Here is a 27,935-nt window from a genome sequence, read left to right on the forward strand (position 1 = left end):
GTACTGAGAGATACGACCTCACTGTTCCTTGCATTCCCATGTACTCTTAAAATACAAAGTTTAAAGGGCTGTATTCTACCACATTCCTACAGAATGTTTTCACTCAAGGACAAAGCATGGATTATCTACCACCACTGCAACAAACTCTGAAACTGTTTGCAAGTGTAATTATACATCACTTGACAAAATCTTCTCAAGATAGATCCTAAAATGCTATGAGCAACACAGTGATATAATTACGTTTTGAAATGAAACTTAACTTATTTAACCTTGCCATTTCCATAAAGGTTTTGTATAAAACAGAATCTTTCAGCCATTGCAAACCATTTTATATCAATCTGTTTGAGCTATTCTAATTTTAACTCCATTCTAACAATCGTAAGAGAAAGGCATTTTCATCTTGACTGACTCTCTTTGTTGAGCTTCCTTTCAACCTGGCCTTGAAAGCCAGCCTGACAAACAGACCCCCAACACAGTAAATGCAGTATTTAGTTACCATACCTTCAACTGGTCTATCAAGATCTGTAAGTAAGCATCAGCCTCAGTAAGTTTCTTGTCAAAATCATGAACACTGGGAACAAATCCTGAATCCACACCCTAAAAATAAGTAAACAAATCAAAATCAAATATTTAATTAATGTTTCAGAGAAGAAAAAAACCCATAACAACAATATGGTTTTGCCTGCCATCTGACTGAGAAAATGCTGCCTTGCCTCTCATCCTGCCACGTGCAAACACAGGCACACAGCTGAACACATTTGGCTTCTATTTGCAGCTAAATCAGTAACAGTAAATTGCTCCACATTTTCAGAGGGGGTATAATCATCACACACCAGAGTATTTCATTACTTATGATTGAACAAAGTCTCTTTAATTACACTGATTAAAGTTTTTTTATAAAATATAAAGGAGAATTCACATTTTTCTGAAGACCGTCTTGTGATTCCATATGCTTACATTTCAGCTAGGGAAGCCCAAACCATACCCAGTTGGATAACTGCACTTTTCACATTTCAGACAGTATTGCTCAACTCCCAGCTCCCTAGCTAAGAACTGCTAAATCCTTTCTTAAATACCTTCGAACTGAAAAGTTCAAAATTATTGGTCCTGGTTGACACAGTTCCTTTACAGCTACAATGATGTGTATCCTTGTCACTGTATCTGAATTTTGACATTTTGTTTCACATACACCACCACGGACAAAGTATCAGTGCTATGAGAATGATTACTTTATATTTCCTTGCTTGGAAACTTGTTTCTCCTAATAATACAACACTCAGAGCACACTTCAGCATATAACATAATTCCTATCTTTAAAGTGATACACCACTGACTTAAAGACCCAAAAGAACTCCCCCTGGGATACCACATCTTTAATTGGAGGAAAGAAAAGAGAGGATTCTTGATTACTTCTGCCTTCATGCACATATGCTATGTAAACACATTAAAGGTTTATTTATATAATACCTTTAATGCAAATGGAACTGTGAAACAAACACTGAAGCATGCCCTGTTTGAAAAAATCGTACACTGTAAGATAAACATATATAGGAGGAAAAACCCATGAAGGATAAAGAAGCAAACATCAGTTATAACAGAAACATAATCCTGAGAACATCACAGCAGTGACAACTTTGCTACCAGCCTCAATATTTTCACCTGTATTCACATTGATCTCAAACAGGACAACTTCAAGCTCTTATGAAACCATCAACTGCTGTTTTAACTGCTGAGGATCTCAGGAGTCTGAGCATGTAAAAATCAACCAGTGGGGAAAAACATTTCACGTGGGGGAAGATAGGCAACCTGTATTTGTAAAATTCCACATTAGTGTACCATTTTCTTTGGCATTGTTTGCTCTGCCAGAACAGACAGTTTCTCTTATTTTGGTATGATAACAGGCCATCACATTAAGAGTTTCATTGATGGCTCTTTAGAGGTGTGAACACTTGTGTGCAGTAGTGGAATGACTTGCACAGTATCACACACAGCCTAAAACATAAACCCATCCACTGACTGCAGAAAATATTACTCTTTACTCATTTGCTACAGATGGGTATGCAGATCTTGACAACAGCCCTACAGGAGTAAATCTATCCATACAGATGAGTTTGTAAATCAGTATTAAAAGAAGATACTTCGCCCTGTATTAGACAGTCAACACCAGACAAATTTAGAAATAGTGTTTTGAAAGAAGCAGGGAGAAGAAGACAAGAAAAAAAGCATTTTTCTGACTATGACAAAAAATAAATATAAAAAGCACCGAGTGTAACAATTTATCAAAAAAACTAATAGGCAGAAGGGAGAGTGCTCTCAACCAAGCAACTTTTGATACTCCCTCAAACTAGTTTAAATTACACCAAAACTACATGTGAAGTCATGTAATATTAGTATTCTATTTCCTTGTTGAAAATGGAATTGTCAGTTCAGCTACCAGCCAACTCCATCAGTTCAGCAAATGGTCCTGCAAGCTCAGTTAAGAATTCTGGAGGTCAGGTTTCATATACCAAACCACGTGAACTATACAGGAAATTTCTGCTGAAGATACTATACAGAAATATAGTTTACAGTGCATGTTACCTGTAAGCTGCATCAAAATGCTAATTTTTATTTCAGTCCTCACTCCATGACTACTAGTATGTAACTATCTGGCGTTTTTAGTGGTGGCTTAAAGATAAAATGCCATTCTTAAATTTCAGGCTCTTAGAACTAAGGGAAAAGCTGATCAAAACATTCAGTGTTACAACTGAGCAGACACCCACACAAAACACAGAGTGAGAATTGTAACCTAAAAAGTTCTATTAGAAAATTAAAACTTCAATCAATGTAAAGAGAAAGCCATAAAACCAGGTATAATGTCAAGCTGAACATAGCACAGAGATGAAACATAAGAATAATTTTGCAAAGCAGAGCTACTTAAAGCTGCACCACATCACCAGTTTGCTCTGGGGTTACTAAGAAGAAATTTGATAACCTTCTCAGTAAATTTATTAGTCTGTGTTACGTGATATTAGGTTAATAATTTTAAGTTCTCATATAGTTTAGAATTGAAAACCAAAAGATACTTGGAGAAGTGAAGAACTTGAGCAATACCAAAGAAAAAAACCAGCCTGCATAAATAGCAAAATCAATCAGTATTTCAAACACAGCAGTAATTTGGAAAGAGCAGATATATGAAGCAGATTTGCATAACAAATGTTTATTTCTTGATTTTCTGGTCACTCAAAGCCACAGTAAAGGTAAAATGGGGACCCTTTCTCTTCTTCCCTGCCATGAAGTAAGTGAGGCTTCAAAAGAAAGGTGAGCAGTGTCACTAGAACAGCATTTAACTGCTTGTTAAACTTACACATTAGGAATCTGCACATCTCAAGGAGCAATCAAATTTTTATGAGGAACTTGTAAAATACACTGCTCACCTGTTCACAGACTGACAAAACAGGTTGCCTGCAGATATTGTTGCACCTCCACCCTTGGAGGGCAGAGTTCAAAACTCAGCTGGATTAGAACAGGAATCCAGACTATTTCTGATCTTCAGAAATACATGGACCCTATCTTACTGTCAGTACCTGTCTGAAGTAGTATGAACTTGTTTTTCCATTGAGTAACTACATCTATTTGTAAGTACACTTAATTAACCTCAAATAATGACTCTGTGTTCAAGTAAATTTAAAGAATTAACAGATGAAATAGCTGCAGAAGCAAGTAATTAAAAAAATTTTAGTCTGCCCACCACCTCCCAAGTCAAGAAGTTTGGTGTCAAAATAAGTTGTTTGATGTCTGACTGTTCCCCACCAAGAAAACCGTACTGATAAGAACTCTAGGGAAAAGAGAAAAAGGTACCATAGCGTTCTTTCCCTCATCCTCCCTCCCTCCCACAACTTCTGGAATGTTCCTCCCCTTCAGGACACATCCAAAGCTTAAGGGCCAGATACTACAGGGCACATCTCAATGCCAGTGTTTGCAGGAGGAGGCAGGGCCCAGCAGCACTGACCACTCTGAGGTGTCCCAGTGGGATCTGCATGATCTTCAGTGAGGTGGAATGACCAGACAGGATGGTTTTCCCAGGAAAGGGAAAATGCTGGTGTGGAGTTGAGTAAACAACTCTCATCCTAACAGTCCTGCAAAATTACTCCCTTCACACACAACCCTTTTTTTTGGAGGAGGTAAACAGGAGGGCAACAACAAAACATAACCCAATTAAAAATACACATTATGAGCCTTATTCTCACTACAGAGCTGCTAGGACCAAGGGAGTTTACATGTTGTTTCCTCGTCCTCCAAATTAGAAGTCACACATATCTCTAAAGCATTTGTATTCAAAACTTGTCCATGCTGAGAAATAATTCAGCCTAATTGAAACCAGTTCTTTCAAACTCAGATGGGATGAAAAGCTTGCATCATCCTTAGAAGAAGCATACCAGAAAAATTCAAATATATTTCTCAAATAAAAGCATTACAATAATAGCTTTCCTGGGGGAGGAAGACAGAAAGCTGTACAGAGCAGACTTTTTTATCTTTTTGAAGACACTTCTGCTACATTCTTCATCTAATTAGGATTCCAAATCCAACAAAAATTCCTGTGTAAGTTAGTTTGAAGGAGTGAATAAGAAAGTTTTCCTTTCATCCACGATATCTCATCAGAAACAGATTCCCTGCCTATATCATGCTTGATTTTGACAAGTTGGACATTGCCTGTAAGTATCACTTATAAAAAACTGAAGAAAAACAAGAAATCAACTTGTAAGCCACTAAACAAGGGCACTTTAGTGGCAAAAACAACTCTATTTTTTTTTCTTCTTCTAGATTTTTATGCAATATTTAAAGCTCAGAATGTGTTTGGAAACAAATATATGAGTTCTGGAAAGCATACAAGCCTTCCAAACAGTCAGAATATTGCAATTCTTATGGGGGGGGAAAAAAAAAAGTTCTACTTTTCAAAACACATAATGCTTAGCAAAGATTGTGTGGCTGCAGATATTACCAGATCTTCTAGGAAAACAGTTCAGAAAACAGAAGTATTTACACACTGATGGAAATTTCTGTCTTTAAAGCACAGGTTACAATTTTGAAGCCTCACAAATACGAAGTATACACTAGAGTCCCATTCCTTTACCTTATAATCTATAATCAGTGTAGATAAAGCACATGTTCTAGGGTACTCACCCACTATCCTGGTTATTTTGTTAGCAAAGTCTGAAAAGAGCAGCATGGCTGCCAACCCTATGCCCTTCCACCAGCACTTGAAACACATCTATACTGGATATACTCTTAATCTAAAAGAGCCTGGGTTTAGCTTTATGCAAGCATTCTTGACTCACACTAGAAGAGCACCGAGAAGCCAGTAGTATTATTGACATAATATACTTGAGAGTGTAATATAATTAACATATAAGCAAAGTTTTACTCCACCTTGTGTTCTTGCTTGCAGCTTTAGAAAGGTCAGAAGAAATCCTGGTTAATGTGACACTAAGTGAACTGCTACTATCAACATTTCATAAACACTTTGCACCAGCATAAATGAACCAGAAACAAATAGCTCCCCTGCTGTTTACTCTTGCTTTTACTCTGCTCTTTCTTCTGAGTCAGCATAAACATTTACCTTGTCACATAAACAACTCAATGTGGAAACTCATCATTAAAAATAAACTCAGAGAGAGCAGCAAGAAAAGCAATTTTAAGTTCCAAATTCTACCTTTCTTGCCACACTGCCTCTTCCTTTTTGCTAGAAGTGAGACAGGACTGCTTCTAGCAGCAGCACCAACTCCCACATGTTGGTGAAGTCGTGGTGTAGCTCAGTGTTTAAGCCATTTTATCACTCTTCACAGCAGCCAGCACAAAGCCTTAGAATCAAGTTTTCTTATAGTTTGCAACTTAGGAAGTAAACATCTTGCTTCAATTATGGAATTATCAACCTGCAAAGCAATTAAGTTTTACTTAATTCCTTTCACTTTTATGGTGGTTAGAAATGGCCCACCTTTGGACTTTGTAATTTCAGTTGTTTTGTCTCTATAGACTCCTTTCAGAGGCTGAAATAGTTTAGTGTAGATCAAATAAGAAAGTTATTGTGTTACTGTGGTCCTAAAAGACATGAGCTATCCATTACAACGCATGAGACAATTCCAGAGCCAAATTCCACTGCCCAAAAGTACTTGTAGCACTAGGGTGCTGCTAGGGTGTACTTGACAGGCAGCAAGGAAAGCAGACAATTAGAAGCATGTCCTGCCTGAGTGGACTGCTGGTTGACATAAGACGCTGCTGAGGAACTAGAGAAAATGTGAGATAACTTATCTCCCTACATAAACAAGAAACTTTAGCCACAATATGCCTTCACCCCATGCATACCCTCCCCCTTAGGTCCTGCTGGTATGAGGCAATCCATGTGCTGCCACTGCAAAGCAACAGGCCTGCTAATGCCACAACAGTAACAACTTGGGGGGGATAAGGGGAAAAATGCTGGGGGTTCAGAATGACATTTCCAGTAGTATCACACCATCTGTTCAATGACTTTTCCATAGACAAAGTTAACACTAGAACAACTATGCTTATTTTTAGCAATAGCTTTAATACAAGTGCATACAAAAACACAGCAAGCAGAACAACACACTTCAGTTTCAAACTTCAAACAAAGCAGGCTTCAAGTGTGTCTGAAACATTTCCTCCCTATTGTTGTTCCCTTTGGATACGACATTACTAATTGTCAGCCCTCTGGACAGTTTGGGTCCCTTTACACATTATGTGTATTTATGACTCAGTTCCTTGACTGCAGCTCATCTGAGGCTTGGAGGGAGGGGGTCAGAAGTGTGTTTTATTCCGTGTTTCAAAAACATTTCCATTACAAATACTGAAGGACAACACAGTAGAACATTTAGGCAAAAATAAAACTAGGAAGATTAATCAGACTAGAGAACACACAGACACCACCTCACCTCTCCACCTCGCATTAACTCGTAATCCTTCCTGATTTGGTTCACACAACACATGAACCACCTGGGGTTTGGTACAGTTTCTCAAAGCACGGATGAGTGTTTGATACAGTGAAGTCAACTTTGAGTCTGACTTTCAAACTTGAACACTCCTGTACCAGAACAGGCAGACTGAAAGCAGCATGGAAATATGAAAAAAAGACTCTGAAAAGATAAAATATTTTGGACAAAACCAGATGCCTAAAGGTTGTGACTGTCAGCCACGTGTTTCGTTTGCGACAGAAACTAAGAACCTAAGAAAATGCCTTTACAGAAAATAATCTCTGCCGCGGCACTCAGACCCTGCCATCCCGCTGAGCCAATAATCCCACGAAGAACCCGTCTGACTGTTTTGTCCAAAGGAAAAGAAAGCGAAAGAAGATCAAGTGCATGAAGCGCCGTTTTTTTCAAAGGCTATTGAAACCAAGGCGTGTTTGTGCATCCGGACGGCAGCATCCCTGCGGGCACACGGCACCTGGCGGCACTCGCTGCTGCCCGGAGCCACCCCGGGGGCTCCGTGTCCGCGGTGCCCGGGCGGGGCGGGGCAGCGCCAGCGCCGCTCGGCCGCCAAGGGCAGGGCTCGCTGCCCGCCCGGGAGGCGCCCGGGGCTGCCCCGAGGGACACCCGCAGCCCCGACCGGAGGCCCCCCCGCCCCTCCCGCCCCGTACTCACACCGGCCATCCCTCGGTGCTGCGAGCGGAGCGGAGCGGAGCGGAGGCGCGGGGCTGGCTGCCCGCCCGCCGGGCCCCGGCAGCGCCGCCTCCAGCGGGGCGGGAAGGGGCGGGATGGGAAGGGCAGGACCCCCGGCCGCGGCCCCGCCGAGCGCGTCACGAACAAGGCGGCCGGAGATTGGCGCGGGGGCGGCCCGGCCCCGGAGAGCCGCGGCGGGGGAGGGAGGGGGGAAGCCCAGCAGGGCCTGCCCGGCCATGGAGGCGCGGGGATGTTTCTGCCAGGATTTACCCCGCGCTCAGCTCTGCGAGCATCTCCCGAAACTTCAGCCCCTGTTCGTTCCGCCCGCACGTCCCACCGGTGAGGGTGAACAGAATGGAGACCACTCTTCCTAAGGCACGAAAAAAAGAGGTTTGGCAAGGAGGTGCAGTCGCGTTTCATTCTTAAATCAGTGTCGGCTCAGCAGCTCCCGTGGCAAACCGTGGCAGTTCCTGAATGGGGGTGTAAGCGAATACTACTCCACGGATTCCACACACAAGGGCCAGAAGCTAAAAGGTTACATGACCCACACACTGAAGAAGGTTCTTGAAAATGAGTGGTGAGCACACAGGAGTGGCCCACAAAGTATTACATTCAATGGTGAACATATTTACAAGGATGGAGGGTATGTTTCTTAATACTCAATTCTGGTTTTTTCGTTATTCCCTCAAACATTACTAGATAAATTACTACCTTGGGCTATTTTTTTTTTGTCGACATATGCCTTACTCATTTGAAAAACTCCAAAACTGTGAACAGTTATGTAATGGGAGACAGTTCCATTATTAGCTGCTATCATGGAATCTATTTCTGCCAATAAAACTACACTCACAATTTCTAGAGAGCATGGAAATGTACATTTTGATAAAACCAGTGTATCATCTAGTGTTTCATTCCTGTACTCTGTATCTCCAAAACCATAAAAAGTCTTCCAGGTGGAGAAAACAGCACAGACTCCTTTTACTTCATTTCAGACCCTAAATAGGACCACTCATGTAACCCATTCACTTCCTAAGCTGAGGATGGGGAAAGAGGCATCCCTTGGGAGGGAGCTCAGCCCTTCTACATCCACAAAATGTTCTCTAGATAATCCCTGTCTCCTCACATCCACTGCAGAGCGAGGTTCTTCAACCCCTGGTCAGCTACTGTATCCAGATGGAGAGATTACTTTTAACATACCCATGATACATTAGGAAGGATACAAAGCTGATTGTCAAATGGGAATTTTTATCCAGGGATCTGCTATTCTCTAGTAAATTTGTAGTGGTCCTTAATAGATCAAAAGAGGTTGAAACACATTGTCTAACAGGTAAATTGACTGAGATAGTACAAGTGCCTAAAGTTGGATGGGGCAAATTCAGGTTTGTTCTAACTCTTCAGACTGGGCAAATGTCATCTAGATCAGTCTTTATAATCTTCTCTTCATGTGATATTAGAGATTTTAGTCTATCTTTCTTCACACTGAGTCAAATGTTAAGACACCTAACTCTCTCGCCATATTACAAAAGCACAACCAAACCTTTATTCAACACAAATAATGAAGACCTGCTTTAAGATTCCTACACTGTCACCACACACTTCTATGGTACAAACCAGATCCCTTTCATGAGAGTTTGGGTTTCTCTCCAGGTCAAAAAAAAATGTTTAGCAAGTCTTATAGACATGTCCAGCTCTAGAGTATCACCAGAAACTGATCTTAGATCACAGAACCACAGAATATCCTGAGCTGGAAGTGACCCACAAGGATGGCAGAATCCAACTCCTGGGACTAGGTAACTAAAGCTAAGAATCATCCTCAATCTAACCATCTGTCCTTAGTACCAGAAAACCACTGATATCCAGCTTACACAGTGGATTTGAACACAAGCTATTTACCATTTCTGTCATCCAGAAAGAGGTTCAATGCTGCTGTTAATTTTCATTTCCAAGTTAGGTGGCATACAAGCACACAAGAGGCTTGGCCCAAAAAGGACTAACTCCTAGTTTTAAACAAAAAGCAGCAACAAAAATACCCAACCAAAATCCATACTAAATGTACAAAAATAAATCCAGAACTTTGCAATAAATATACATTACAAACAAATATGAGTTAATGATAACTATATATATCTTATAAATATGAGTTAATAAAAGAAAGTCTCATTTTGACTTTTCATTACGGTAGGACAAGAAAAATGTGACAGACTTGAACCAAAACTGATGTTTTCCTATATCCAATATAGGCTATAGAACAGTCAGATATTATACAGGATGTGTTGGATATTAGTAGTCATGACATTGTATTTCATTGCATTGAAAATAAAAAGTAAAACAAGTGAAAACTGAAAGTGAAACCTGCCTGAAGTTGGAGGGTATGGCGGAGGATGGTGTCCTCTAAAGCATGGATCCACTTCTCCCTCTCATCTGCATCTCGAGCTGAAAAATTATTCAAAACATATTGTTAAATTTCATGCAGTCTTACATACTAAAAGACATAGGCAAACAGATCTGATGTCCACACTAAATATGGAAATTACCCATCCTGTCTTTGTTAAATCACCAAGCACATGATTCCAGTTGTCTTAATATCCTGTTTCTTCTTCTGTGGTTACAGCTCTGTCCCTTGTCCAGCTTTAGGGGAACACATGCAAAGAGAAGTTTGCACAGACATTCCTCACTTAATTCATTAAGTAATTTTAAAATTTTCTTATTTACAAGAAAATAAACAACCTGTAATAAATTCTGCTTCAGTGTGGACATAGTAACTTTCAGCTATGGATTCATAATACAGGACAAACACCCCTAACAGGTCGTCGGTGTGAATAATGAAGCACAAAGAATAATCTTAAATATGCAACAAACATTAAACCAAAGAAAATCCTACTCTACAACTGCTTTCTTTCCCCCCTACCCCAGTACAGACACGCCACCTTTTTACTTCACTAGTCTGAGAGAGTTCCTTGCTGTGCTCTAGGAGTGCTTAAAAAACAAAGGAGCAGAGTCAGTGGACTCCAGGTAAAGAAAAAAGAGAGGATTCCAGAGGCATTAAACAGACTGTAAACAAACTGGCCTGTAAAGGGATTTAGAATAGTTATTGACAATTGTTTCTAGTTCCTCATTCAAATAGAGGGTATTAAAAGAAACAGGAAGCCTGCTAAAAGCAAGGAAAGCTTAAGTGAACTAGCACCTATTATGAATCAGTGAACTGAGATTTCTATCTGACTTATTTGTTAAGGAGTTCAGAGGAAATATCCTTAGCTTAGGTTATACTGATATGTACTCTCCAGCTCAAAATGCTTTGTTTCAATGTTCCCTTCCTCACCCTTTTGTTTCCACTGCTTTTATTTTTGAGAATTCTGCAGCTTAAACCTATCAGCACTTAAAAATGCCTCGAGTCTTTTAAATATGTAGATTTTTCTAGACTCCCCAAAGATAACTCTATACCAATATCAAGAGCAACATACTGCACTGTTTACTTCAGCATATATACACTAATTATGTCAAGTTAACAAAACCATTAGGAAAGAATTGGTGATGTATGTGTTTGTGAGAAATTGTTAAGAATGTCTTTTTAATACAGAAACTTGATCCTAGCCTAACTGATGAGGTGGCCTCTCAAAATAGTGGGGCAAAACTTTCATAATGTGCAAGGCAAAAGTTTGAAATCTATCTATTTTTTTCCTAAAAATACACGTTTTTCCCCATCTACTACAAGTCAATCCTTACTCATTGTTCTTTTAAAATAGAGCACAATCAATCGCCACAGGTATTTTGGTCACAGTACCACTAACCTGCACAAATGAAAACTAGACATAAAGGAAAGTGGCTACCAAAGTGTTTTCAGATGCTCAGAGAAAGTCTGCAGGAAGATGTTAAAGTAATTAAATGTTACTCTGAACAGCGAGTGAGTTTCCTGCAGGAAATGCAGCAAGTATTAAAAAGCTGGATATGCCATTGTGATACTCTCAACAGCTCATCAAAAATAACTTTTAACTTACAGGACTCTTCTTACTAGTACTTCAGTTGAGAAGCTGAAGCAGGCACTGAGGACAAGTTTATAATGCAGTGAAAGCAGACAGGATGGAGGTACAGAGGCCCTGTGAACTGTGCCCAGTGACAGCATTACATTAAATACATTTTGCAACATGCAAATTATAATTTTTCTTTTCACATTCTGTACACACGTGCACACACAAACATCCTGTTCTTTTTGCACAGAGTAGGTAACACCTTAACACTAATTTCAATTGCTGAATGAGTCAATTAGAATCAATTTTAATGCCTTTTAGTTTCTTTGGTTCTGCTTACCAAAACCAGGTCCCTGGGCCTAGTCCTGCCAGACATATCAATCAAGTTTATTCTTCTTATGCCAGTCATCACTAAACATATATAGTTACCTGTGTCATTAATCTGTCAGTATTTGAAATGTATCAGGGCTTTAACTTTTCAAAGCTTTGTCCAAAATGACAGTGGCTAACATTATTTCAATGTGTATAAGGTTTCTGGGGTTTGTTTTCTGTTTTTCTGTGGTGTCTTTTTTAATCACCATCTCCCAGTCCCAAAAAATATCTTACTGAGGAACTGGGGTACAAGTCAATGAGGAGCTATTAAGTAATTCATAGGATACAAATATCCCGTGTTCAAGGGTTTTTTTCCCACGATTATTTAAACTAAAAAGGAAACCATTAAGCTGCAGACCAGTGAATTAATCCTTGTATTGCAGCAGGATTCCTGTGATCTTCCATGCTGCCAGCAAAAAGAGGTCACGGTATTAGTTAAATACTAATCTCAATATACAGTAGCCCATTAATAAAGGTTATCAAATTCTGACTTGTATCTGAACCCCCAACAGAACAGAGAGGCCTCACAGCAACAGGGAAGACCTAGAAACCAGCCAATCCATACAGCTCCAAAATGGAACTGACTTTCCCATGCTCATAAATAAACTAAATTTTTGAAACTTCTCCTCCTCCAATGACCCCTTTATAGCTCTCTCTACAAGGGCTCAGAAGAGGGGAAAAAGCTTTTTTTTTCCCTCATATATTAGACATAGCAATCTTTTGGCATAGCATGATCAATCCTTAGGGAGCACACATGAATCTCATCAATCCTGCTACTTAAGACGAAGTCTTGGGCACAATAAATCCAGGAACACTGCCATGAGAAGACTGCTTACTACATGGAAACACAGCATCAAAACCTTTTAAGCACTCTCTGTTCAGGACACTGGTTTAATTTCAGACCATCTATCATCAATAGCAGATCCTCCTGGCTCTCCTCCACAGACTCTTAGGAAAACCACAGAGAAAACCAGTAGGATGCAGTTTTTAGTAAAGCAAGATGCAAGAAAAGTTATATTAAATCTAATCAAAATGGCAGCTGTGAGATTAGGTGCAAGTAAAAGCTCCCTAATGGTAAAAGCAATTTAGAACTGAACAGCTGCCAAAAGATCACTGATGAAAAAAAAAAAATCAATGTGAACATTCAAAAAAGAGATTAGTCGACACGCTCAAAAAGAACTTATGGGAAAAATCTACACACAATGGTCAGAGATCATTATCTACCCATCTGTAGAGAAAGCTAAATATCCAAGCTGTTTTTCATTTAAAGAAGGCAACTTTGGTCAAAGAAAAAGCTCTAATACCTTTGCACCTAAGAAGTTTGTGCTGCACACTACATAATATCCGCTCTGTCTCTGCAGATGGTTTCCTCAGCAGGTAGGGACAAGAACGCCCTGCTCATTAGTCCTGTGCCTCAAGTACCCTGAAAACACTCCGACTTTTCCATTATTTGATCAGGCTCCATTTTAAAGTTAATCCCCCTCCTCAATTCCTATGTGAAAGCTACTCCAGAATTTGTTTCTGACAAAATATTTGGGATAAGGTAATTCTTATCTAGTCCAAGGAATCACACTAGTATTGTGCTTATACAAAAATAAAGGAGTATTATCTGGTCCCTCCTGGCACAAAACTTCTAAAAAGAGAAGGGCAAGAGAGAGAAACAAGTTGCTTCTCCCTAGGCTGACTCTAGAATAACAATATTACAAAAAACAAACAAGAAACACTGAAGGACACCTGGACGTGAGAAATATGTGACACTCAAAAACATAAAGGTCGTTCTTAGTCTGGGGGGTTAATGCAAGAGTTACCTGGTCAGCTGAAATTCAAGTTGTGCTAGAGCATCAACTATCCACAAAAATAGCAATGCTATGTCTGCAGTTGAGAGGGCACTAACAGTGCCTGTGTTTTTCTCTTATTTTAAGTGCTGGAATTATTAATTCAGTTTTTACTGCAATTTAACAGTGAACATTTGCACGTGAAAGAAGCTAAATCCACACAGAGCTGCATAATCACTGCTGTGTGCAAGAGACGAATCATTAATGGCTGAAATGTTGCAATTTACTGTGAATATGTCAGTTAAGGTATTTTTACTTTTTTTTCTAGTAGAATTAGTATTCATGAGCTAGATTACAGTTTGTTCCCATATGCCACACTCCTCTGTGTCTATGGTGCATCCTTTGAAAGACACCTGTACAATTTACTGTGACATCTCAGGCATATCTAAGACAACCACAGGATACTTAACGTGATCACAGTCCTGGTTATGACTAGTTCAGAGAAACACACTTGAAAAGTATGTCATTCATTACAGTGAGTTTTAATATTATAACAATATTTTTAAATGTGTATTTTTTGTGATCTGTCTGGTTGAGCTTATTCCTAAAATATTTTAACATCAATCTTATAATCGTATACCAAAAAATTCTGAACTCTTTCCTAGAGAAGGTCCAAAGAAAGAAAAGCAATTATTTGACCAAAGAGAAAATTATAGAATGCAAAACGTACTAAACACAAGAATTACTGCTTCTCCTGAAGAATTTCTGTAATTCAGAAAAACTGTGGTTTAAAACTCCCTGTTGTTTTATTGAAATAGCCCTTTTTCTCTGAACTTCCCAAACTGCTACATCAGATATGTCAGGGATTTTAAAAAGTTCCATTCTATGAGGATAAGAAGGCAAATGAAATGCAGCTACAGTAGATACTCTCAGCCTCAATTAATTTCCCAAATAGAGAATAAATTTTATAATTTAAGTTCCTACAATATTTACTTTGCTGTGGAGAGATTATATGTGTTTATATAACGTATACCAAATGTTAAAGTACAGCATAAAACAGATTACTTTTTCCAGCCTAAGCTTGATAGCATCTAAAGATTAGACATAAACAAGTTTAACTCTGCTCCACGATACAGAATTTACCACCAGCATTTCTAGGTCATGCACAGCAGTACTTGGAAGACAGAATACACAAAAAATATATCACCTCAGAATCTGCATATTGGTGCTTACTTTTTTTGTGTGTGTACATCTACATGGGCATTAGGATGAAAGAAAACCTGAAGAATTATTGAAAAAAAATTACTAGATTACTTATAGAAACTCCACACTGTCACAAAAAGAAATGCATATTTTATTTTCATTCACTGTGACCTACTTACAGGCAGAACTCAGTAAGAAGAGGCTATTACACCCACAGAGTCAATAGAGTCAATTATGCAGCCTCTATTCTGACAAAACTTCCACTGATTTGTATGCAAAATTCCTGTATTTCCTCAGCCAAGTGCAGAACTAATGTAGTATCTTTACACACAAATCACCAGATAATAGAGATGAAATCCTGGCTACATTGAGATCGATAGGATTTCTGCCACCAGTCTCAATGGAGAGAGATTTTATCAGTAGTGCTCAATAAGGTGGAAAAGTCACGCATCACAGGACTGTTCCATGGCTAAATAAATTGCTATTTAAAGTCACTGAAGGCCTTTCAAACCATAGAAAAACAGGCAAGATGAAGCAGGGTTTCATACAAGCCTAGCAAAACACTGTACTTCCACTGTTTACAAATACCCTTCCAACACACGCAGCTCTCACATCTGCCAGTAGGCTGAACGTTATTTCCTCTGGATCCTAATTTTGGAGTTGTCATAATGATTGCTCTCCCTTCTCCTAATCCTCCCCCTGATGCCATTCTCCACCCACACATATAAATCAATCCTCCTTTTGTTCTGCAGGTGTCTGACCAGCCTGAGCTCCCTGTCCCTACAGGAAACTCCTGTGCAGTCACAAGACACAAAGTCATTAGACTTGCCCAAACAAAAAGCATCAGAAGGTCTCCTGTGTACAATGTGTTTGTAAGAATAATCTGTGATCTTGAGAAATCAACTAAATTGCTCCTTCATTGTTATCTAAGCTCAAAAGCTTTTTTAGCAAGCTTTATAATCAGCCCAGAAACATAGCTTTGGGTGGAAACTTGTGTGACAAAGGAAACATATGATCAAGTTGCTATTAGTTCTCTCTGGAAATCCATATATAATGTGTAATTTTGTAATTAAACATTCCTGAGTGTGGGACAAATCTGCAAGTATCTGGTTTTTCACTAGAGAATAATACTTAAATATTAGTAATAGTAACACTAAATAATACCTCATATGATATATTCTGTGAAAATGGCTTTTAGGGTATGTTTGCACTTAAAATCATAGAATCACATAATGGTTTGGGTTGGAAGGGACCTTAAAGATGATCTCATTCCAACCCCCTGCCACAGGCAGGAATACCTTCCACTATCCCAGGTTGCTCAGAGCCCCGTCCAACCTGACCTTGAACACTTCCAGGGATGGGGCAACCACTGGGCAACCTGTGCCAGGGCCTCACCACCCTCATAATAAAGGATTTTTTCCATTGCAGATTCCACTGATAAAGCTCTGAAACTACTAGCTTAAGGTAGAAACCACATTTTGGCCTGAATTGAAAAAGAAATCAAAAGAGAAGAACAAAAATATAACCATTTTCTTAGCCAATAAAATAGTTGTCCATTTAACAGGTCAAACTCAAGTTTATTGCTTTCTGAAATTTCTTGTTAAAACAGAAGGAAAAGAGTGTTGAGCTACTCAGTATCCCTCCCCTCCTTATAGTGAGACCTTTTCTGGTCATTTTTCTCCTTCCAAAATAGTTGCCATGCATCACATATACAGTTGAGATAATAGATTCATATTGATGCCAAAAGTAACAAGCAATAAATATACTTTATCTTCCAGAGGAAGAAAAAAAGAAAACAAATCAAAACACTATATACAGATATTGTTTCTTGGTACTATTTCTTTGCTACTCTCAAGTTTAACACGTATTTTGAAATACGCAGTTTCAACCTCAAAAACAGAAAACCAGGAGGTGTTTATATATGACCACAACAATTGGGTACAGAAAGTCCCATTAAAAATGGCATAACCATGGGATGATTGGAAAACAGACAATTACAACACAGGATGCTGCTGGTGCAAGAAGGACCTGCATGAAACAGGAAAAGCACAACCATGCACCATTCCCTGCACTTTGGTCACATGTTCCAACTCCTCAAAACACCAGTGCAATACATCAGTAGCAAAAAGGAGGCAGAGGTGAAGACAGAAAAATCACTGCAAAAGCTAAACCTAGCTCTGGCTCACAGAGGAATTTCTGCAGCTATGCCAATCAGGGGAGGAGGAGACGCAGCCCAGAACCTTGTGCAGCCCAGACCTGGTCAGGTAAAGAGAGGATGACAGGTAGCTCAGCTTTACTCTGAGCATAGCTGCTCATCCTCCCCTGCAATTTAAAAGCACAATTGAGCATAGCATAGAAGAATTCACCGTTTCAGTATCACCAGAACCCTAAAAGACCCAGAAAAATGTTAACTTAGGACAATGTTGTCACAGCAGTTACAGACATCACTGAAGAAACCAGCATAGACCAAGAATTCACACCAAAATCTCTCTCTAGGCATTTTTCAATATCAAATTTAAAAAGCTCTAAAGTTTTTTGTTTTTAAAGGCTGCAATTTATGAATCGTTATTTAAATCAGGTAATGTGATCGACTTAAGTGCCTCTTTCTACCACAACAGCAGTCAGCTTCCTGTCATCTATTTGGTGGACAATGTCAAAGATGTATAGAAGACTATAAATATTGACTACTTCTGCAAGTAATGTTGAAATACAGGTATAAAACCAATAAAACTAATTTTGATACGTAATGCAAATACTTAAAATCTCCAATTCTGACACTGCTCAGCAACTAAGGCCTTTGTGGACTCCAGCATATCCTCAATAATAATGCCTCCCACATTAACAAAAAATCCTTGCTTTTACAGCATTACTCCCTTTTTCCTTAGCTGGGATGGTGGGAAGCCACAAATCAAGCTACAAACTGGGGAAGGATGGGAAGGAAGGAGAACTCTACCAGCTGACAGCTTTCATGTAATAGGGAATAAGTTGCACAGCAACATTCAGGCTTCATTTCTCAGATACTTCTGTGTCAGGAATAGGAAAGGAAAGACAAAAGCTAAAGCAAAATCATCTCAGATCGATGCACTGGACTGCTTCCAATCTTTCAATCCTTTATTACACAAAACAGTGGAGACAAAACTGATTTGCCTTCCAAGGAACTGTACTGCAGGCTGAAAGAATAAGAGCTGGGTTTTCAGGTAGGAGTTCAAAAATCTGATTTTTTTTTTAATATGAATTCTTTTTTTCTGCATACAATGTGCATTTAGTGAAGTATTTCAGTCCAAATAGAAGCTATTATTGCTTCAGGTTAGACAGCAAATCAAATATCAAGAAGAAATACAACAATACCCTTGCCAGACTCCCTTGAACATCATGTTCCCACTCTTGAATTTAAGTTATGAGCATCCCAGTGAGGAGAAAGAACAGCTAAGTAATATGAAGGATTGAAGAAGTGAATTTCCAAATGGAAAGAGCTTAAAGCTTGGTGATGGCACAAAGATGTTAAAAGAAAAACAAACCCAACCCCCACAGTGTTTGGAAAGTGATGGAACATTTAGAACAGGGACATGTACTGCAGCAAGGAAAAATATATTACCAAGAAAAAGCTTCCTGACAGGAAGGTAAATTAAACTGAAAGTATTATCCCAAATGTCTTACAGCAACTTGAATGGATTTTTGCATCTAATCTGAGAAAACCCACGAGGGAATACTTTAAGATCTACCTAATTCAGAAGCCTTACAAGCAAGCCATGAAACTGGATATTCAGCGTGACCAAACAAGGACCAATCAGGAGATAAAATACATTACTTTTAAATCTATTTTAAAATGCCTGAGGTCATTCTACCTCCCTTCCCCCTCCAATATGAACAAACATCAATATACCTGTACATAACAATAAAATACAGGAAAAAAAATCTGCTGGGAACCCTGGCAGAGCTAAAGTGAAGCTCACAGTAAAACCAAAACATGCTGTTTGTTTTACTGCCCATATTTATCCAATTAACTTCTTTCCTTTATACCCAGGTACCAAGGATATGGATCCCATTTGGGATGTACCCAGTCATCTTTCAAAACCTACAATATCTTCGTAATAAAAACTTTTTAACTTTTACTGATGTTCAATACAGGAGTAGCCACTAGGAAGCACAGTCAAGAACGGAAGAGAAGGAGACTGACACAAGCAGCAACAAAATGTGAACTCTACACCAGGAAGACTCAGAATTTACCAAAATCCAGTGACAAGCAAATCTCAGTGAGAGACACCAGAGTTTTGGCACTTTGGACATTCAGTTACACACACACACACACACACATGGAATCAACTTCCATGTGAGAAGCTAATCAGACATTTTTAAATTACTTATTTGCCCCTCATCTCATTAATTACATCTCTAGAGTGTTACTCAGATGTGCAATTTTGAGTAATTGATATTAAGAAATAATTAATTAACCCAGAATGAAGTTTTATTTTTCACTAATTCAAATTCTATCACTGCCTGTCAGCAAAATTTCACTGAGGCGCCAATCAGGACTTAAAGTCTGAGTGAATGGAGAGCCTGAAAGAGAAACTGTTCCACTGCAGATGGGACCCTAACTTAGATCAGCAGATCTTTGAAAGCCTGGATTTTTAAAGTTCTGTTTTTTCCCCAACGAGCCTCCAGGTTCTTTGAATACCTGTCTGTCCTTGAGAATGAAGGAAGGCAGCAAGAAGGAAGAGACTGTAAGTTGCCATTCCTGCAGTCTTCTCTTGTCCAAGACTTCTTTTATAAAGGGTGAATGTATTTATAGCTATGACTACCTTGCAGAACAAAAGCTCTATCTTAATCAGGTATTCAAAGTTAGGAAGAAATTGTTAGGAATTTTGTATGTTTTCTTGGATTATTCCCAGAACCTGCCCCACATATCCTATGTGGTCTCAGCATACATTTTGTAATATTTACATTATTAACCACTCGCCTTTCATGGTTGACAGTGACCTACATTTTGCATAAGTTAAAACTTGTGTAATACTGAATTAATCTAATAAAATGAACAATACTTATGTATTGACATACTTATGACATACTTATGACAGAGGTTGCATGAGGTGAGAATGCATTTACAGTGGCTGTAAGAACAACATATGTAGTTCTATGGAGCTTTTTTTATACTGAAATATCACAGGACTGATATCTTACCTGTCTTTATACATTTTTGCATTAAATCCACATATATTAATACTGTGCTTGTATCATTACAATTTCCAGGATATCAGGGACGTTATCTTCATAATATACTAATAAAAAAGCATAATACAGAAAATAGTGTACAATATCTTAGTTGTACACTAAAGGAGCATACATAAATCCTGGCCTAATATGAAATGCTGAGAAAGGGAAATTATAAAGCACAAGACGTGACAACATTGCTGTTCAAAAATTATCAATATTACTTAGAGTAAAACATTACTCCTGTCAAATACTATCAGTTTTCTTAAGACATCTGGCTACCCAAAGGAGAAGACAGCATACAACAAATCACTGAAAACAAGATGCATTAAAAAAGGTGTATCTTACTAACTAAAGATTAGAGATGTCTAGATTTACCTGTATCAAGTTCTCAAATATTCAGCAGTATTTAGCTTTGTAGTACTGAAAGACTGCCCTAGTACAGCATTCCATTACTGCATTAGCAATTAGCTTGCATTTTATCAGTTATCCTTGGGAACAGTAGATTTAAGTATTGCTGTGAGCTCAGCATTATGAAGGTATATTTATGAGGCTTAATGCAGTGAAAAGCCAGAGGACAGCAGCAGCATTTAGAAAAAACTGTAGCACAAGGAATACAGAAGCCAGTGACAATATGGTGTACAATTAATATTTACCATTAGAAATAGTCTCACAAAAGCAACAGTACTAATGATAATTCCCATTTGCAAATCACTGATTCAAAAATATGTACAATACAAGTTATAGAATTATTTCAGTTTACATAAATTGACTGCTTAAATGCAAATGTGCCTCTTGGATATTTACAGTTTCCAGCTCTATACAAAGCAATTATTTAGTCACTGCATTGTAGAGGAAAAGCAAAAGGACTAACAAATGTTAGTTGCAAAATATTTTCATCACACTTCCCTCAGATTTTAACATTCAGAAAAAGGAAGTTCTCTATTCAATATTAGCGCAGTATTTTGTCCTACTGCTGCAGACAAAATAATTTAAGGAGTACATAGCAATTATATAGAGCCTTACCCTTTCTACCGGTGAGCCATAGCATGCAATGACGAAACATAGCAGTGGCAGATGGCATTGGTGTTAGGAAATGTGAATAAAAGGATAATAGCAGAGAAATGGTGACTGGCAGACAAGACACAGAAATGTAGATGAAATGAATGCAAGCTGGTAAATCTTGAAGCAAAGCTCCACCGTTAAGCCAAATGTTGCCTCTAGTCTCCTCATAATTGAGCATTAAGTTCTATTTGGATACAAATTGCAACCTTCAGACCAGTCTTGATTCTCTTCATAAAGAAATGCATAATTGTATCTTGATAACGAAGATCAGAAACGTTTTGTAAGCGAAACCCATAATCAGAAGCACATTACTTTCTCCCCTTGAGTGATTTATTCTTTACATTATTAATCTCCAAATCCTGCCAGAGCTACAGTCTCTTTCTAGCACATATGTATCCACTGCAGATGTAAATCCCTGCCTAACCTGCAGCACCCCTGGATCCAGAATGTTCTCAGTGTGCTCATTCATGCTGTTCTGTTGCCAAACATTTAAAATCATCCATCAAATACAAGTGGAATCTATTATAAGAAAAAACAATCTCTTCTTTCAGCTCACCCTGAAAATGGAAGGTTTTCTGATCAACAGTTATTGTGAAGGTGCTGTCGTCCTCATCGTCTATACCAATCACAGCTCCCTGTGAAACAAAGAACAAAATCCTGATAAGGCAAGCAGTGACATCAGCAGCAGACACTCTATCACTACACCACTGGAATTTAAAAAGCTTTGACAAATTAAAAGCAAACTGAATACAGTAAAGAGCAGAAAGATTCTCTGTTCAGTCATAGGATGCAGTCAGTTCTTTAAAACAATAAATTTTTAGTTGCAGAAAAAACCAGTAAATGTTTGTAAAGCTGATTTTCTGGATAATAATATGCATCTTTTATTTTTGTAATGGAGGTGGCTTTATGCTGCAGCAGTTTACTACTTATATTTTAAAGAAGAGCAAGAAGCAATATTTTATATGTATTTTCTGTGTATAAAAATAATAATTCATAAGTACTCTACAAAAAGAAGCTCTTGACCTGATTTTATCTACCAGCCTGTAATAAAAAATAAATCATTCTAGCAGAATGAATTTGGCCCATCATGTCATGTCACTGGTATACTGCATGATCTAATTTTCAGTCCCTAAGTAAATATGAAGAGTATGTAATCAGGATATATCAAAAGTAACTAGCTTTGTCTTCTAATTCTTCATGAATTATTACAAGGAAATGCAAATAAATTAAAGACCATCTGTGCTTAGCTATTTACAAATCTACCCACATTTTCATTCCTGCTCCCTCTAACACTTATAATAAATAAGTTTCACCCAGGAGAAGATACAAAAAAAAGGACAATTCCACATCTCTGCCAACTCCAATAAATTGTAATATTTAGCTCAAAAATCACCAGTGGATTTATTCAGTTTCTCTTCTTCTCCAAGGCAACACAGCACCAGGATCTGTTCTATCCTTCCACCTCCCACAAAACAGACAGACATCCCTGGAAGGTTCACATATCTAAAGGGTAAATTCTGCCCTTACTCTCAGAGTACACGAAGAGTAACACTAGTACCAGGAGACGTGAGTCAGTTCCAAGCAGTGCTTCCTTTCACTCAGCCAAGCATCCCACAGCAGCTGCAGGGCTGGGGGTCAGGGATACACCAGGCCGGCCAAAACCTAACGGGGGTTTGGGGACAGACTTGGGCAGAGGGAGCTGAGTCAGTGTTACCCACACACGTTCCTCACAGTCCCTACATGACATCTGTGGCCTCTGGGAGCAAGTCATGCATGGCTGCGACCACCACAGGCCCCACAACAGAGTGGCAGGAGCCAGTAAGAACAGCACCAACCATCTGTAATCCAAGGCAGTGTGGCAGGAAAGGAGAGCACCAAATTGGTTTTTTATTTCCCTCCACTGATAAAATGTGCCACTTAACTTCTCCAAGAGTTTCTTCCACACAGGTTTTTCGGACAGCTCTGTGATCACTATTAAAAAGGCCCCTAAAAAGTGTATCCAAGCCAGTATAACTCTGAATACTTTTAGTGCCAGCACAAAACAACCAGCATATTTTGTTTTTAAATATACCAGTAGATAAAAAATATCTGGCACTCTAAGTACATGTTTTGCTATGCAGTAAATCAGAAGGTCACTGCAAGTTGTACAGTATCATTCTCCTCAACAGCTGTACCATAGAATCACTACAGTCGGAAAAGAGCTCTAAAGTTATCCCGTCCAATTGTTCATCCAGCACCACCACATTCACTACTGAATTATCTCAGCAAGTGCCACACCCACACATCTTTTGAACATTTCCAGGGCTGGTGATTTCACCACTTCCCTGGGCAGCCTGTTCCAACGCTGACCATTCTTTCAGTGAAGAAATTTCTTCTAATGTCCAATCCAAACCTCCCCTGGGGCAACTTGAGGCCATTTCCTCTCACCCTGTCACTTGTTACTTGGGAGAAGAGACTGACCCTCACCTCACTACAACCTCCTTTCAGAGAATTGTAGAGAGTGATAAGGTCATCCCTGAGCCTCCTTTTCTCCAGGCTAAATATATCAAAAACCTGTAAGTCAGACACCAAGAACATGACCAAGATATTCTCTGCAGAGGATATAGGTTAAACTCATGTAAGGCTAAACACAGACTGGGACAGCTGAGTCCTGCCCCATCCTCAGTGTGGGAGCAGGGAGAGCTCTCCTGGGCCTGTGAGCTCAGCACAAACCTGTGCATTGTGCACAGACTGTCACTGCAACACTGGGGTCTGAGCCAGAAGCACAGAAGATGCTTCAGCTATCATGCAGATAATACATATGAACAAGTAAAATCACAGTGGGAAAGTTTACGTATATTCCAGAAAACTTTAGCAGGAGTTAAGCATAGTGCAGACGACACAGAATCCTCTATGAATACACTTTCCTAAGTACACTAAGACAATCAACAAAAGAATTTGAAGATGAAACTTCATGCCTATGAAAAGTGTATCAAGAGCAAAAAGGTGAGGAACAAACTTTTAATAATCCATTCAAGAGAAAAGGAAGTATTTTAGACAAATTGCTTAAATTACATGTTTGTTTATGTTCACACCTACAGTTACAAATCAACAATTACTCTAAACAGAAAACCTCTTTGATAGAATTTCAGACTGCAGAAGCCCATCTGTTCAGCTATCAGTATCACTGTCATCTGCCAGAGGAGCTGCTTTGCAAAAGCAAAAAAAGGGAAGATTCCTTCCTCCTTCACAAAAAAAAACCCCACCAAGTAAATCACATATATTCAGAGAAAGGCTGGGGGAGTTTGTAAGTTTTTAGAAAACACCAAAGAACAATTTGGGATGGAAGAGTGGCAGACGGGAGAAGAGAAAGGGATTGTTTTATGTTAAATACATATAAAGATGGACCATGCAACATTGAACAGATTGCTCTCTTTTAATGTTTCCTAAACTGGCAGGCTGAGGCTGACCTCCACACTGCCAGGCTCACAGCACTACTGAAGCAGGCATGGCTTTTCAGACTGAATTTTTCTGCAGAATGAAAAAAACATCCTTGTGAGTCTTTGGAAATGTCTTGTTCTAGGTAGACAGTGATTTGAACTCATTCTTAAAGAAATTCTGAATTAAGATATCAATATATCAAGCAAGACAAAGTGCAAATAAGTGATCTGAAATCCAAGTTAATGGGGATTCTCTGAGTCTCAGATGCCTCATACAGGCACCCCTGTAATAGGCCCACAGAAAGACTAGAAAGGATTAGTGACAGAAGGAAGGAGTAACTGGAAGATGCACAGTTCTCCTTTAACACTCATCACACTGTTTGTAAGACCACAGACCCCCTTCCCTAGAATTCTCTTACTTCAAGACTCAAAATGTTCCCATTCTTATCCATTATCCTCCTGTATATACACATGTACCTCCACACACAGAAATGAGAACTGCAAACAGCAACGTTTTCATGGCATGCTACCACTAACCCATCTTACTCTGCCATAGAACACCTTTTAATATAAAATAGAAAATATTTTCATATAAAATGTATAATATTTTTATACCATATATAAATTATATGATGTAATTAGCCCAGCATGTCACTTGACCTCTAATGTTTTCTTTCTTTAAATACTTTCACTATTTCAGCATTTTGCAGAGTCAGGAATAGAGCACAAACCTCAAAAGTCTCCTTGCAGTTCTCTCCATTAGGACACATTATACACAGTAAGTCATTAAGTACTGAATAAAACAACACTTACCCTGAGTCTAACACACCCTCGGCGTGAGCCTCTCATCATTTTGTCTTTTGACTGAAACAGAAAAAAAACCAGAGCAGTGGGTTAACAAATACAGTAAGAAGAAAGTTATTCAAAGCAACAGAGAAAGAGTAAAGCATTTTTATATCATGTTTTAGTGACGGATTAAACAAGATGCAACTTCTGTTACAAAATAGGTTAGTTCCCACACAGAAGTACGCCACCATGGTACAGAAAATGAATCCTTCAAAAAACAAGAACACAATATCCCACTTCAAGAAGTTTTCTAGATATCTTCAAGAAATACTTTCAAGATGCAGTCCACACCTTTATAGAAAGTAAAAAGAAGAAGAAAGGACTTGAGAAATATTAAAAATCAGCAGTATGCTGATTCATATCTTCCTCCTTTCTCTCCTACTCTCAGAAAAGTGTCCATAAAACAAAATCCAGCTGTGCAGGCAGAATTGTATAAATTAAATTATATATCTGTCAGAAACTTTCCCTGATTTAGACCCCTTTTATGCAGATACAGAATTCATGCTTAGCCATGTTTGTGTATCTACTTCCTAGCTAGTACAGCCCACTGTCATTATTACAGTTAGAAAAGTTAATATTTGTAGACATTGAAGCAACTGGAGCCCAGATCAGAAAACAGGATTTTCATGTCCATAAATAGTCCTCAAACCTGCAGACTAACCTACCTTGCAAAATACTCAATCTCTTCTTTATTATCTGTTTGAAGCACTGACAAAAAAGCCTCAACCCCCCAAGTAGGGAATTCTAAACAGTCAATACACTTCCAGCTTGAAATTGTGATACTTGATCTTTCAGCTATTCCCACCACTGTCTCAGGCAAAGCTGACAGTAACCACCAACACTGGGCAATAGTGGCAAGCCCAAGTGGAACACACAAACTATTTAAGGTAAAGAAGAAAAAGAAAACATTTAGGTCATTCTGAATACTTGGTTTTCTGAAAAGGGCTGGTTTTTGACTACCCATACACACACTTTCTGATTTTTAAATGATAAATTACTTGCTATTGTAGCCTTATCTGAAAGGTAGTCCTGTCTAATGAAACCCCTTCTCTCTTGCCATCCAAATATTCAAACTACATTCTTTCAGGTCAGGAAAACAACTGTCACTGGTGTCTCATGATCAGATTCTCTTGCGGTCATCTTCTGAAACACCCACTTCTTTCCAACAGTGTATCAAGAATTCCATCAAGACAATATATTTATGTTATTATCACCAGACCTATTTTCACTGAAGCCATTAGACAATAAAATCTTGCTGACATCAATGGAAAAAAAGACAGGACAAGAAGTATCAGTCTTAATAGTAACAAATTATTCTTCATCTGCAACATGCTTTAGATATAGCTACAAGGAAAGAATGAAGCAGTCCTAGCAAGTCCTGTTCACTAAAGATAATGTAAAAGTACAGCACTTGGGGCTTCAAATAATGTTTTAGCTGACCTCTCACTCAATTCAGGCTCTAATTTATCAGAGCTGTCTTCTGAATGTTAGAAGCCATCAGTATTAATCCATTTGTTTTCACATCAACATACATTATCTGGTCAAAGTGAAATGGAAGTAAAGACCAGTGGTGCCTCCATAATGTATTATACAGATATATAATTTCTTTTTAGACAACAAGTACATATGGAAGACTTTTTGGAGCATTGTTTTGTTTTGGTCTTTTTTTTTAACCTCAAGCCCAAGAAAGTGTCTAGCTACAAAGTTTATCCAATAATTTCCAATGAGAAATGGTGTATATTTGGGACATAGCTCACTAGAGTACACTTTAATTTTTTATATTCACTGCCTTGAGAGTTCTCCTAAAATGGGAGGACACTTCTGAGAGTTTATCACTCCCTCTGGTGGTTTCTGGAAGAAATATTGGCATAATCTAAACAGGAAAGAAAATATCTGGACTGAGGCTGCAACTGTGCAGCAGCTGCAGGGACCCGACCAGATCTGACTGCCCGGATCACACACACCAGGCAAAGCCCTCCCAGCTCCCTGTGCTGGGCACAGACACAGAACCAGAGCACAAAAGAAGCAAAGGCAGCAGAAGAGACATTGGGTTTGGTTGGGTTTAGACCCCTCAGCTACGTGTAGGGTATACGAGGGCTTGTCCCAGTACAGGAGAGGGCAGAATCCCAACAAGCCCCATTTCCACTGACCATCAACTCTGCTGCAAAAGATACGGTAAAAGCCTCCCTATTTCTTGTCCACCACATTTTAATGGAATGGAAATTAAGTTTAAACATTATAATGTTCTTAGTCTGCAAAAAGATTCACAAGAGAAATAACAGGTCAGCGTGTGGGCTTGTATACCTACAATTTCACCATCTTCAGACAGAGTTTTACTTGGTTAATACCAATTATAAGAAAGCAGTAAATTTAATTCATTCTACCTAAGTGCAATAAAGCACCCATCACCCCAGCAACTGAATTCCCTGA

At 38.8% G+C, this 27,935-nt stretch overlaps 1 protein-coding gene across 4 annotated transcripts in view; it reads right to left on the minus strand.

Moving 5' to 3' along the window:
* OSBPL9 (oxysterol binding protein like 9) overlaps window positions 1–27,935 on the minus strand; it is a 57,307-nt gene that overhangs the window by 22,815 nt on the left and 6,557 nt on the right. For 3 of the 4 annotated variants that reach the window (XR_005602553.1, XM_039556582.1, XM_039556581.1), the window contains exons 2-5: window positions 25,473–25,523; window positions 21,797–21,875; window positions 10,009–10,085; window positions 502–597 (exon numbers count right to left, since the gene is read on the minus strand). Coding sequence is in view for 3 of the 4 variants with exons in the window: in XM_039556582.1 (XP_039412516.1) it covers window positions 502–597; window positions 10,009–10,085; window positions 21,797–21,875; window positions 25,473–25,523 (303 nt within the window). In the remaining variant the exon portion in view is untranslated. Of the gene's footprint in view, window positions 1–501; window positions 598–7,634; window positions 7,728–10,008; window positions 10,086–21,796; window positions 21,876–25,472; window positions 25,524–27,935 lie in introns of those variants that run through there. The other variant, XM_039556583.1, reaches the window with a different exon arrangement.

The sequence above is a fragment of the Corvus cornix genome, chromosome 8 (genome assembly GCF_000738735.6).
Source record: "Corvus cornix cornix isolate S_Up_H32 chromosome 8, ASM73873v5, whole genome shotgun sequence".
In the NCBI taxonomy this organism is placed as follows: Eukaryota; Metazoa; Chordata; class Aves; order Passeriformes; family Corvidae; genus Corvus; species Corvus cornix.